This window comes from Petaurus breviceps, unplaced genomic scaffold, assembly GCF_028583685.1.
Source record: "Petaurus breviceps papuanus isolate PSGF00001 unplaced genomic scaffold, PetGlider_PUasm1.0 446, whole genome shotgun sequence".
Taxonomy (NCBI): domain Eukaryota; kingdom Metazoa; phylum Chordata; class Mammalia; order Diprotodontia; family Petauridae; genus Petaurus; species Petaurus breviceps.
Window position 1 is genome coordinate 3,724,632 of NW_027186338.1, and position 11,825 is coordinate 3,736,456.

Sequence of the window (11,825 nt, forward strand, 5' to 3'; positions counted from 1 at the left end):
CCCCCCCACCCCTTCCCCACCCTGGCTCCCCTCCCTCATGACCGCCTGGGTCATCCTCCCTGTCAGCCTCTCAGCTTTCTCCATCACTGGCATATGGATTGTGTGAGTAAAGGAAGGGGAGAAACAAGGGGGAGGGCAGGAGAAGAGACATGAGTGGGGGAGAGGAGACTAGGCAAGGGAAGGGGAAGATGGGCCAGGGCCAAGGAGGAACAGGAATGAGGCAGGACAGAAGAACAGCTTGCTCCCACACACAAGGTCCCTTGTCCTGCTGTAGACTGTGGTGTTGGTACTCAGAACTGCTCGGGGTGTCTCCATAGCCTGGCCTCGTGCCTGGGCACAAATTCCCAACTGCCCGCCACTCTTGGGACCAACTGGCACCACTGGCAGTAGGCAGGATAGTGCTGCTTTCCCTAAGCCTAATCGCTGGAGAGAAGGGACGAGTCCAGGCCAGGTAGAATTGGCCTGAGCTTTCTGCTCATTCCTAGGCGGGTCCTGCCCACAGTGTCTGGCTGTATGGTGAGGCACAGAGAAGAGGGCTGGGGGGGATGAACCAGGTCAGTCAGGTGCAGAGGGCAAAGGGGGCAGGGCCAGAGAGGACTGATGCCCCTCTGCTCTTCTAGGTATGCCATGGCATTGATGAACCACCATGTGTGTCCTGTGGAGAACTGGTATGAAGAACAGTCCTGGCACCCTCCTTCTAAAGGCTTCCTCCATCTCTGCTCCTTTTTTGGGCTCAGGGGCTGGCAGGAGTCCGATGGCAACCCTGGGCCTCACTGCTGTTCTCTGATATTGGCATCACCCACCCTTTCCCCAGGCATGGCATCTTGCCTACCTCCCCCCTCTCCCACCAAATCCCTCTTCTTCCTTTCAAGGCCTTTTATCCCCACTGGTTTCTATCTCTCAAGGATAATGGAGAGAAGGGGACTCTTCTCTGCTTTTGGTGAGGGAGGGATTGTTGGGGGAGGGCCTGGAGAAGGCATACTCTAACCAGGCTCCAGGTGAAGGAGACGGGCTGCAGGGAATCCTCTTTGCCCCAGTCTGCTCCCTGTCCCACCTCCCCACCAGGTCCTACAATGAGTCCTGCTCCATTGACCCCGACATACAGGGTGGTCCCAAGAGCTGCTGCACGCTGGAGGACATTCCCCTCATCAGGTGAGGCCCCTGCTGGGGGGCAGGGTGCAGGCCAGGAAGAACTTGGCACCGCCCGCCCACCAACCCCTTCCTGGACCTGTGCAGCAGCCCACCCAAACCCAACGGCATGCCCTGGCCCAGTCTGCAGTCCCATCAGGTCCTAAGGAAGCCAGATCATCTGGAATCTTTGAGAACACTGCCTGGGGCTCTCTTTAGCACAAACCCCTACCCTCTATCCCAGCTTTCACAGTGGCATAAAATAATGTACCAGTCTTTGAGGGAAGTTGCCTGCAGTTAGGGAGATCAAGGCCTGGAAGGGGTGGGATGGGGTGGGGAAAGGCACCTGCCAGTGCTGACTGCCTTTTCCCTCCTCCTTGCCTTACTCCCTTTTTCCAGCAAATGTGGCACATACCCCCCTGAGAGCTGCCTCTTCAGCCTCATAGGCAACATGGGCGCTTTCATGGGTAAGTGCCTCCTTTGCATGCCTTTCCTACTCACCTGTAGCCCCTCTTTTCCCCTCAGGGTCCTCCCTCCCAAAGGGGAGCATGCAGGGAAGGGCCCCGACCCTCTTGGGGAGGGAGCCATTCTATGCCACATCTGCTGCTACTTTTATCGCAATCAGGTGATGGAACTGCAAGCCCAGGTGGTGAAGAAATGCCCTCTTGGAGGGAGGGGGGAGGGATGTTTTCCTTTTGCTCCACTAAGGCTAAAGGCTGACATCGCTTATTTGCCCTATCCCTCCCTCTAGCCTGACTTAAGTCCAAGAAAGGGTGGTTTATTATCAACTACTCAATACAGGGTTTATCATCAACTACCCTCCCCACCCCAGAACTACAGAAAAAGCCTTCAAGTGGGAACCCCTGGGTGGCTTCTGGGCCTTCTGTTCTGGCCTCCCAAAGCAGGAGCAGTGAGGCCTTCCGGCTTGTGTTGGGGGGTGGGCATGTTGATGCCCTGCCCCTCCAGAGCAGACTTCTGCCTTTCTTTGTGTCCAGAACTTAGTCCATGGCCTGGCACCCAGTAGGGGGTTAATAAGTGCCAGTTGTCTGACCACAGCTGGCCCATCAGTGCCCCTTTGCATCCTCTCCCACAGTGGCACTGATCTGCCTCCTCCGTTACGGCCAGCTGCTGGAACAGAGTCACCGGTCCTGGGTTAACACCATGGCTCTTATCACCGGCTGCTTCAATGCTGCTGGCCTGGTTGTCGTTGGCAACTTCCAGGTGAGTTGTCTCTCTGAGCGCTGACCCCACCTGCTTGCTCCTCTCCCTGGCCTGAACCATTCCCCAAACCTGTGGGTTGGGCAGATGCATTGCTGTCCTCAGGCTCTCTGGCCTGGGTAAGCTGCTAGGGTGCAGCAGCAGGAGTGTGTGTGTGTGTCTGTGTGTGTGTGTGTGTGTGTGTGTGTGTGTGTCTGTGTCTGTGTGTGTGTGTGTGTGTGTGTGTCTGTGTGTCTGTGTGCCTGTGTGTGTGACAGGATCAGCTCTGGCTAGCGCCTTCTCTTCCTTGCCACCACAGGTGGATCACGCCAAGTCTCTGCACTACATTGGGGCAGGAGTCGCCCTCCCAGCTGGGCTCCTCTTTGTCTGTCTCCACTGCGCCCTCTCCTACCACGGGGCTGCTGCCCCCCTGGACTTTGCCATGGCTCACTTCCGAGCCGTGCTTGCCGTCATTGCCTTTGTTGCCCTGGTTCTCAGTATCCTTCATGGGGCTGATCCTCGGAGACAGGGAATCCCACGAGGATGACAGCTGGAGTTTATGGAGGCTTTTGTGGATCCTCTCGTTTGATCCTCAGCACTCTGGGGAGGTGGATGGAATTTTGGTCATCACTTAGTACAGATGAGGAAACAGGCCAGGTGGGTCACCAGGGTGGTCTTCTGGCTGCTTCCAGGCACAATATTCTCCCATCTGCCCCTTCTCCAGCCCAAGTGAGGTTGGGGGGTGGGGGGTGAGGAGGCAGGCTGGCAGAGCAGCTTCTGCTGGGGGTACGGGCAGTCTGCACCTCAGTTGGCTTCCTTAGCCCCGGCCACAGGTGGCGTCTTCTTCATCCATGAAAGCTCCCAGCTCCAACACGTGGCTGCCCTGGCAGAGTGGGTCTTCGTCATGGACATCCTTGTCTTCTACGGCACCTTCAGCTATGAGTTTGGGGCAGTGTCCACAGACACCCTGGTGGCTGCCTTCCAGCCGGCCCCGGGCCGGGCCTGCAAGTCCCCAGGGAGCAGCAGTACTTCCACCCACCTCAACTGTACACCAGAGAGTATTGCCATGATATAGAGGGGGAAGGAGGTTGGGGGGCGGCCGAGGCCCCCCTCTGGCCCCACCCCTCCAGCTTCCTTGGGTTTCTTTTGTACCAAAAAGATTTTTTTTTAAAGAAAGTATTACTGATGGGGTGCATCCTCCCTTTGGGGGAGGACCCATCAACATCCTCAACTTGACATCTGTGCCATGAAAGAGCAGTGACCCCTGCTGGCTGCCTGGCAGCCAGCACTGTCGGCTCAATCCCAGCATACTGTTGTTTTTTTTTTTTTTAAACACTCCCTATCCTCATTTATTCACCAATCCAGCCCTTAAGGTGCCTTCTGCTCCCCACTGGTTTTGAGGCCAGGTCACTGGAGTCTTTCTGCAGGAATTTTGGGGGCTGGGACAAAGCAAAGGGCATAGGAAGGAGGCAGCTAATGAGCCCCGCCCCCAGCTCTCAGAACATGCCCATGGGCTCAGCCTTCCAGACTGCTCAGACTTCCTTCCCTTTGCTCCTCCCTGCTTCCCTTAAGCAAATAACCCAGCAGAACCACACGGATATTTTAGTACTTTTTTATATCTATTAAAAATCTAACTCTTGAGTGTTTGGCGATCTGTTTTGAAGAACTGAGTGTCTAGTGGCGGGAAGGGCTTTTCCTTGGACTGAAGACTGTGAATAACGAATCCAGAAGTCTTCATTTTAAGAAGGATGTTGATGAGCTGAAGGAGCACTGAGAACAACGGGGACTGTCATGGACTTTAAGATGCCACATGAAGGTGGATCACAAGGGATGGAAGAGGATTAGCCTAGAGAAGTCTGACTGAGGCCAAGGGGACCCCTGAGTTCAAGTGTTTGAAGGGTTCGCTCCCATGGGGAGAAGGGGTTGGATGTGCGGGGTTCTGGGGAAAAGACCAAGGAGCTGGAGGCAGGTTTAGGCTGGGTCCTTGTCCTGGTCTTTTTTTTTTCTTTTTGGAGGGGGGAAGGCAGGGCAATTGGGGTTAAGTGACTTGCCCAAGGTCTCACAGGTAGTGTGTCAATTGTCTGAGGTCACATTTGAACTCGGATCCTCCTAACACACACACACACACACACACACACACACACACACACACACACACACTGATGTCTCCCTTACTACACTGGGTTCTTGTCAGCTAGGGGTACCCAGTAAAGACCCCACCCAACTCTGAAGTGCTGTGAGCTGGACACACCCCAGAAGCTTGGCTCCCCAAATGGAGTGCCTACTACTCATTCCTTAAGGATAGTTTCGACTACTCTTGAGTTTAGGATGGTGGGTAATAAGGTTCTTTATCTTCACCTTCTCCAGGGATTTATGACCCGTGCAGGGATTCCCTGTAATTGCCCTTTGAAATGGGGGCCTAAGTCTATGATTCTTCCCTCCCTCCCATTTGGACTGAATCTTCCCCATCAGAGCCAGCTCTCCAGGAGAAGTAGAAAAAAGAGTACCAAGAAACCCACTGCTCCATCCCACCCACTCTCCCTCTACTAGCATAGACAGAATGAAAGCAGAGCTTTCCCCTTTCCCAGGGCACACATCCTTCCAAGCAAAGGTGCTGCAGCTCAGGGTGAGGAAACCATTTAATTGACACAAGGAAAAGTGTTGGAAAGGGAAAAGGAAGCCCATCATGTGTACATGGCTCCGTGGAGGTATTCAAGACGATGCTGTTGCTGCTGCCGCCTCGCCTACAAGGAAGGGAAGTAGGAGGAGCTGAGGGGAACCCCACCTGATTCAAGGATGGGTAGCTACCCAGGGGTCTGTCTAGGACAGATACAGAGAGAGGGCCAAAGAAGTAAAAAAGGCGCAGCCTTGTAAAGCACCCTCCTCCATATGATTCCTCCTGACCCTCACAGAAGCCCGAGGAAGGACCGAGGGTACTTTTTTATGCCTGTCTTGCAGAAAAAAAGCCAGGTTGACAGAGGCTGACTTAGCCAGGCTAACACAGTCTCAAAGTGGCAAAATCAAATCTCAAATTCGAGGTCTTCTGACTTCTAGGCAAGGGCCCCCCGACCCCCAGTGGGTGAAATACCGGCTCTGTTCTTCCCCCACAACGGGGGCCAGGCTGATTCTGCCTGTTCTTACCTTGTCTTTCTTATACTCTTCATATTCTTCATTGTCTGTGGGTAGCTCACATCTGCAGAGTGGGCAGGAGTTGGTCTGGGCAAACAGTGGGAGTGATCATTCCATTAGGTAAGCATTTATTAAATGTGCTACAGGTATCTGGGCTACAAAAACAGCTGCTGTCCTCAAGGCGTTTACTTTGTTGGGTTGGGAACAACTTATACACAAAGAAATAAATACCGAGTGATTAGCACCTGGCAGGATTGGGAAAAGCCTCCCGGAGGAGACAGCATGGGAGTGAGCTAGGAATTCTAAGAGGTAGAGGAAAAGAGGGAGAGCATCCTAGGCAAGTGGGGACTTTTGGCTTCCCTTTCTACTTCTCTCCCAATCTCAATTGCTCTAGTTCCAGTGAATGTGACTTTCATCCTTGACGTTCCAAGAAGAATAGGAATACAGTTTAGGTCTATGGGTGTGTGAAGTAAACAAATGGTGAGGGAAATGGGCGCTAGAGAAGGAAGAAGGCAGATTGTGCAGAAATCTCAGGTACCTTGCCCAGCCACGGCAGAATGCAGTCTGAATGGAAGAGGTGTTGGCAGGGCATCTCCAGAGCAGTCTGTCCCTCCTCAAACTCCAGAAGGCACACAGGGCACTTCAGACCTTTGTCTGGTAGGAAAAGTCTCGTTATCTTTGGTACACTCTTCCCTGACACACACCTTATCACCCCCCAATCCATTCCAGCACTGTAGAAGCAGCCTACTCTCCTTGCCCTCATTGGACTCTCATTCAAATTCCCTTCTGGGACACGATTGAGCCAGGGGTGAACAGGACGGAGGAGGAGAGGTAGGGTCTCACTTGGCTGAAGAGGTAACAGAAGGTAAGTGGAAATGGAAAAGAACAGGAAGAAGGAGGCCCCTCACCAGCCTGGGCCCCTGTGATGACGGCTTTTGGCAGGCTCTGGACAGCTCTCTTGGAGGCAGGGGGAGGCAGGCGATGGTCCCAGTCTGTGAAGTCGGCAGATGCTAGCTCAATGTCCATCCCATTGAAAAGTGTCCTGGAAAAAGGATTTGGGGGTAGAGGGTGAGCCGTTAGATAAGGGCAACAATCCTTCTTTCCAGGGACCCTTTTACCCAGATGATTTCTAATCTACCAGGACCCTTATGTCTCCCAAAGTCTCCCCTAACCCAAGACTTTCCACTTCAGTAACTGCTTCCGAGGTGCCCAGGAACCCCTAGGAAGCTCGGAAAACGCTCTCTCCCATCGCTTCGGAGCCCCCGATAACGATCCCTCCCATCCCTCGGAACCCCTGATAACGCCCCCTCCTCCTATCCCTCCAGAGCCTCCCATCCCTCGGAGTCCCAGATAATACCCCTCCATCCCTCGGAGCCCCCGATAACGCCCCCTCCCATCCCTCGGAGCCCCCGATAACGCCCCCTCCCATCCCTCCGGAGCCCCGGATCACAATCCCGGTCCAGCCCCCGCGCACCGCGCCAGCTCCAGGAGCGCATTCTGCCGGTACTGTTCCTCCGGCACTCCCGGCTCGCAGTCGTGCTCCTCAAAGTAGGAAGCCATGGCAACCGTGAATCCTAGCCGGCGAGGGGCCCCTGACACAGTGATGTGGCTCGAACAGATCCCGCCCTTCTCGTGCCACTCCGACCAATGGGAGAGCAATCTCCATCCAAACGTCCAATCAGAACGGTCTCTCCGGGACTGCGAGACCCCGGAAAACCCCAAGCTCACCTTTCCACTAGTCGATGTGAATCAGGTGGTCTGAAGCTCTAGCCAATGGAGGCAGCCAGCGATCCCAGGCTCTCATTGGCTGTTGGCCGCAGGAGGCGGAGCCAGGGAGGGTTTCCAGGCCTGGGCGGGGCGGGCCCTGCTGTCTCAGTGCTGCCCCCACCCGTCCGAGATCTTCACTTGCTGATCCCATTGACTCGGCCTTGGACCTGGGCTCTGGTCTCACCTCTCCCGGGAAGGGTGCCCTTGTGGACAGGGTCCTTTCCGCCACTTTCATGGCCTCAGAGTATTTATATCAGACTTGCATGGAGCATGCGGTCCAGTGCCTCCAGTGATGGCCCAGGGTCACCCAGTGGCATCTCCGGACTTGGACCCCAGCACACACCCAGCTTTAAGACCCTCGAGGCAGGAGTAGTCCCTTCTTTTGAGTCTTAGCACAGTGCTGGCACATGGCAGGCACTTATGGAATGCCCACCGATGATGTGTCACTCTCCACCCCAGTTTCAGCCAAATGGGTCCCACTAGGCTCTCACTGAGGCCGCTGTTGGGTGCCCGAAGCTCCCTAAAGGAAGCACCTTCCCAGCTCAAGCCCTTTATGCCCTGGGTGCCCAGGGCTCTCAGGGAATTATTTAATTATTTAAATATATAAATATATTTAAAACTGAGTCAACATGTGGCTGGATTTGTGGCCCCCATTTCTATCTGAGGTTGATACCACTCTGCACAGTGTGCAGGGCCCTCCAAAGCTTCTTGGAGGGTCATAGCTTTAGGGACCTCAGGGCTATTTCATTCAACCCTTTTGACTTGGCTAAGGTCACAAGTGTAGTTAGCCATTGGGGTGAGCTTCAAATCCAGGTGCCCTGATTCCTGGGTAGGCTGTCTCTGGCACCAGGAGCAAGGGGAGAAAACTCTGGACCTGGGGAGTCAACAAGGAAGATTATTGGAAGAGTCCATCTAAGTGGGAGACAAGGTGTCCTGTGAGAATCAGAAACAGGATTCCTAACAAGTCTACTTGTTATTGTTAATTCTCCACTCCTAAGTAGAGAATCTCCCATGAGCACTTCACACAGAATCCAGACTCTTGTCTGTTACCCAAGAGGGCTTTTATTTAGCTCTAAGTGGCAAGGAGTGATTTAGCCTGTACCTGGGGCTGGGGAGTGGGAAGTGGGGTGGAGGGGCAGAGAGCAACGTGCAAGGGTACAGCTGGTGGAGTCAAATCCACCAAAGAGAGCTCCTTAGGGTTTCTTCAACTCCAGCACCAACCAGTGTTCCTTAGTGGAGCCAAACGGTTTGGGTGGGGTTGGCTTCTCATCCCCCATGATGCAGTTTAGTCTCCTGGTCTTGGATCAAACCCCCAGCCTTTGGATGTGGCCCCCTGATGCCACGCTGCTGCTGGGTTATGAAGATTCACAGGACGCTCCGTGGTGGCCACAATAATCCACTTCAGGAGGGGCAGCATTAAGGCCGTGATGATCAGACCCAAGAAGAGACGGCACCGAATGTTCCCGTCCAAATCTGCCCAAGGCTGCTTAAGAGCCAGTGCCTTGTTTGCCCTGGCGAAAGCATTCTGGAATGGTAGGAGCCAACGAGGGTTATCAATATGGATTGGAGAAGTGTTCATATCACCCCGACCCTTTCCCTCTGTAGCCTCCAAGGCAGCCCTTCTGGCCTCAGTTGCTCTCCCTCAGCCACTAGCCTCCCTTTCCTCTTAGAACCCCTGGGGAGGAAGAAACTTCTGAAGGAAACCAGGTCTAACTGGATCTAAATAACAACTCTCTTCTACAGCCCAGATATCTCACATTTCCACATCCTATGCAAGGCAAGCTTGAACAGACAGCTTATTCCATCCCTGGGGAGGCCTAATTCCTTCATTTTCATCTCCCATTGCCCACCTCACTCCTTAACTCGTGATGACCCAATGGTCACACCTCCTAACCCATCTGATTGGAAGGCAGAACTGGACTGAGTGCCCTGGGGCCACCTCCTCCTTATCTCCTGGCACTGAGCAATTAGGACCAAATCCCCTTGCCCTAATTCTGACCACAATCAGTAAGCCTCACTACCTAGTGAGCACTGACCCTTACTTATCCTGTATAGCCTATATCCTTAAGAAACCCCAACTTCATAGGGCTTCAGCAGCCCTTAGAACCTCAACTGCTAGGTTGGCACAAACAAGAGACACTGAGGTTTCTGCCTGCCACATTCACATCCTAGGGACCCCTACCATGAATGGATCAATCACTCAAGCCCAGGGATCCCTTCTTGCCTTTTCCCACCACACACACCCCGACCTCCACCCCATAGTACAGACCTGGTCTGAGAGGAGACGTTCCCTCCTTTCGGCAGGATCCAGGCACATCTCCGGATCCTTCCCTGACTGGGCAATAAGGCCCATGTTAGCTCATGTCCCCACACAACACACCCAGATCTGCCATGGAGCCCTTTGGTGGATTTATGGGATTGGACTTCTGGGAAGAAGGACATGGCCAGTTCCTTCCCACTTTCATGGAGTCATAGATCATTAAAAGTGGTCACAGAGTAAAGGGGATCATAGAATTGAGAGCAGAAAACCTCAGATAATCATCCTGTCTCTCATTAGCACTCAGATCCTGGTCTTCTGAACCCATGAGGGTGTTGATGTAACTGGAGTTAGCTCTATCCTCCTGTCTATACTAGAGTGTGACCTTGCAATTTAGGAAAGGGAACACCTACATGGGGCATCTCAGGTCGGGCAGCAGGGGATACTCACTCCCCCAAGCCTGTCCCTACCTTTTCTCTCCTGTAATCTTCATAGTCCTCATTGTCTGTAGGCAGCTCATATCTGCACAGAGGGCAACTGTTGGTCTGGGAAGACAGGGTGGGAATGAAAATGGTCCAGGGTCCATTTCTCCCTCTCCTCCCTTCCCATGATGTCACCTCTGGGGCCTGTGCCTTAAACTCGTGTTTAGAAGAAAGCTTCTGTTTATCACCCTGATCCTCAAGATCTATGGATGGGCAGGGCTAATGTGTGTCACTGGGGCTGGACCCCAGAAGGGCTATTTGGGAAGCAGGAGATACCTTGCCTAGCCAGGGCACGATGCAGTCTGAATGGAAGAGATGCTCACAGGGCATCTCCAGGGCAGTCTGCTCCTCCTCAAACTCCAGAAGGCACACAGGGCACTTGACACCTGCGTCTGTGAGGGAAAGCCCATCACAACAGGCCCTGCTTCCTCCACCTTCCCCCCCCCCCCCCCCAAGCCCTCCCAGTGATGCCTCCTCAAAGGCAGGCCAGTCTCCAGAGGTACTTGATCCCCTCACTGAATTTTTTTTTCACTCAGTCTGGTCTGGAAGATTGAACAGGGAGTTGGTTGCATGCTGGGTAGAGGAAGAAGGGGAGGGGATAATGTTGGTTCCATAAAGGTCAAATAGGTAACCAGGAAGGGGCGGAGATAAAAGGAGGGCCTTGGGGAAGGAGGCCCCTCACCAGCCTGGGCCCCTGTGATGGTGGATTTTGGCAGGTTCTCCACGGCTCTCTTGGCAGCAGGGGGAGGAAGTCGGTTTTCCCAGCTAAAGAGCTCACCTGTTGGCAGCTCAATGCCCATCCCATTGAAAAGTGTCCTGGGCAGAAAGAAAGTCCCCAAATATGCCAATACATTCATAGCATCATTTTGTGTGTTTGTGATAAGATGGCTGGACACAAAGCCCATTGGGTGGGAAATGACCAGGAAATGACTCATGAGTGAAACAGGCTATACTGCTCTGTAAGAAATGGCTGTCATGAGTGTCCAGAGAAACACAGTGAAACTGCAAAAAGAGATGCAAAAGGAAGAAAATCTGGGAAATGATATACATAATAATCACACGAAGGCAAATGAAACCAACTCTAAAACAGTGGTGAACTCTGATGGACTTTCATGACAACCTCACTTCCAGAGGATGGATGAGGACACACACACCTCCCTCTCCTCAGTCTGGGGGGGGTAGGAGTCCATGGGGATAAAATGCAGCAGCTGGTATGCACTGTCAGATACTGTTTCTGTAGGCTTTGCTTAAATGTGGTTTTTTTTTGGGGGGGGGGGGCAGAGTGAGTTTAATGGAGGAATGGGTGGCAATGTAAATTGGGAAATGATCATGATATAAAAACAATGACAAAAAAAATGTTCACTGCAAAGATGGTTGAGTCACACCAGGGAGGTGAAAGACCAAACCCCGACAATCCCCACCTCCCAGATAAATCTTAGCTTTGGGTCTCCTGGGATACTAGATCCTTCCCCCAACCCATCCATCCCTCCTGATGCCCCACCCCTGCCCTCCAGCAATGCCCTTCACCGGACTCTTCTCAAACACATACCAAACAACCCCTCCCCTCCCATAATCCCTTGCCACTGGTTTAATTTTCCCCTTCTGGTACCCACCCTACACCAGAAACCCTAAATCTGGCCCCATTCGTCCTATTTTATTCCAAATTGTAGGGCAAATAGCTTCCTAGTCCCAGGATAATCTTTAACCTGGGGATCACTACTCCTGCAATAATTTAGCCCCTCTCCAATATCAGGTAATTTCCCCATTCCATAAACTCTGCTCCCAATATCCACAATCCCTAGCTCTCAATAAACCGCTACACACACACACACACACACACACACACACACACACACACACACACA

General features: G+C 53.1%; 3 protein-coding genes across 4 annotated transcripts in view; 1 reads left to right on the forward strand and 2 right to left on the reverse strand.

Annotated features, from left to right (window-relative positions):
• Window positions 1–8: 8 nt before the first annotated feature.
• TMEM150A (transmembrane protein 150A) lies at window positions 9–3,966 on the forward strand. Of its 2 annotated transcripts, XM_069101080.1 has the most exons (7): window positions 10–102; window positions 621–668; window positions 1,066–1,152; window positions 1,528–1,595; window positions 2,222–2,349; window positions 2,645–2,822; window positions 3,159–3,966. In XM_069101080.1, the coding sequence occupies exons 1-7, from the start codon at window positions 38–40 to the stop codon at window positions 3,398–3,400; spliced, it is 816 nt and encodes a 271-aa protein (XP_068957181.1). In that variant the 5' UTR covers window positions 10–37; the 3' UTR covers window positions 3,401–3,966. The 2 variants fall into 2 exon arrangements, with proteins under 2 accessions (XP_068957182.1, XP_068957181.1); XM_069101081.1 differs by lacking the exon at window positions 1,528–1,595 and having other exon boundaries at window positions 9–102.
• Window positions 3,967–4,946: 980 nt separating this feature from the next.
• Window positions 4,947–7,104, reverse strand: LOC138171551 (E3 ubiquitin-protein ligase RNF181-like). The gene is made up of 5 exons (XM_069101082.1): window positions 6,929–7,104; window positions 6,363–6,496; window positions 5,993–6,108; window positions 5,467–5,541; window positions 4,947–5,069 (listed from the first exon to the last, which is right to left on the reverse strand). Exons 1-5 carry the CDS (start codon window positions 7,012–7,014, stop codon window positions 5,010–5,012), a joined length of 471 nt encoding a protein of 156 aa, XP_068957183.1. The 5' UTR covers window positions 7,015–7,104; the 3' UTR covers window positions 4,947–5,009.
• Window positions 7,105–8,260: 1,156 nt separating this feature from the next.
• LOC138171553 (E3 ubiquitin-protein ligase RNF181-like) overlaps window positions 8,261–11,825 on the reverse strand; it is a 4,446-nt gene continuing 881 nt past the window's right edge. Inside the window, exons 2-6 of the mRNA XM_069101083.1 lie at window positions 10,643–10,776; window positions 10,237–10,352; window positions 9,949–10,023; window positions 9,491–9,556; window positions 8,261–8,746 (exon numbers count right to left, since the gene is read on the reverse strand). Of these exons, the coding sequence (XP_068957184.1) occupies window positions 8,507–8,746; window positions 9,491–9,556; window positions 9,949–10,023; window positions 10,237–10,352; window positions 10,643–10,776 (631 nt within the window). The 3' untranslated portion in view covers window positions 8,261–8,506. The remainder of the gene's footprint in view (window positions 8,747–9,490; window positions 9,557–9,948; window positions 10,024–10,236; window positions 10,353–10,642; window positions 10,777–11,825) is intronic.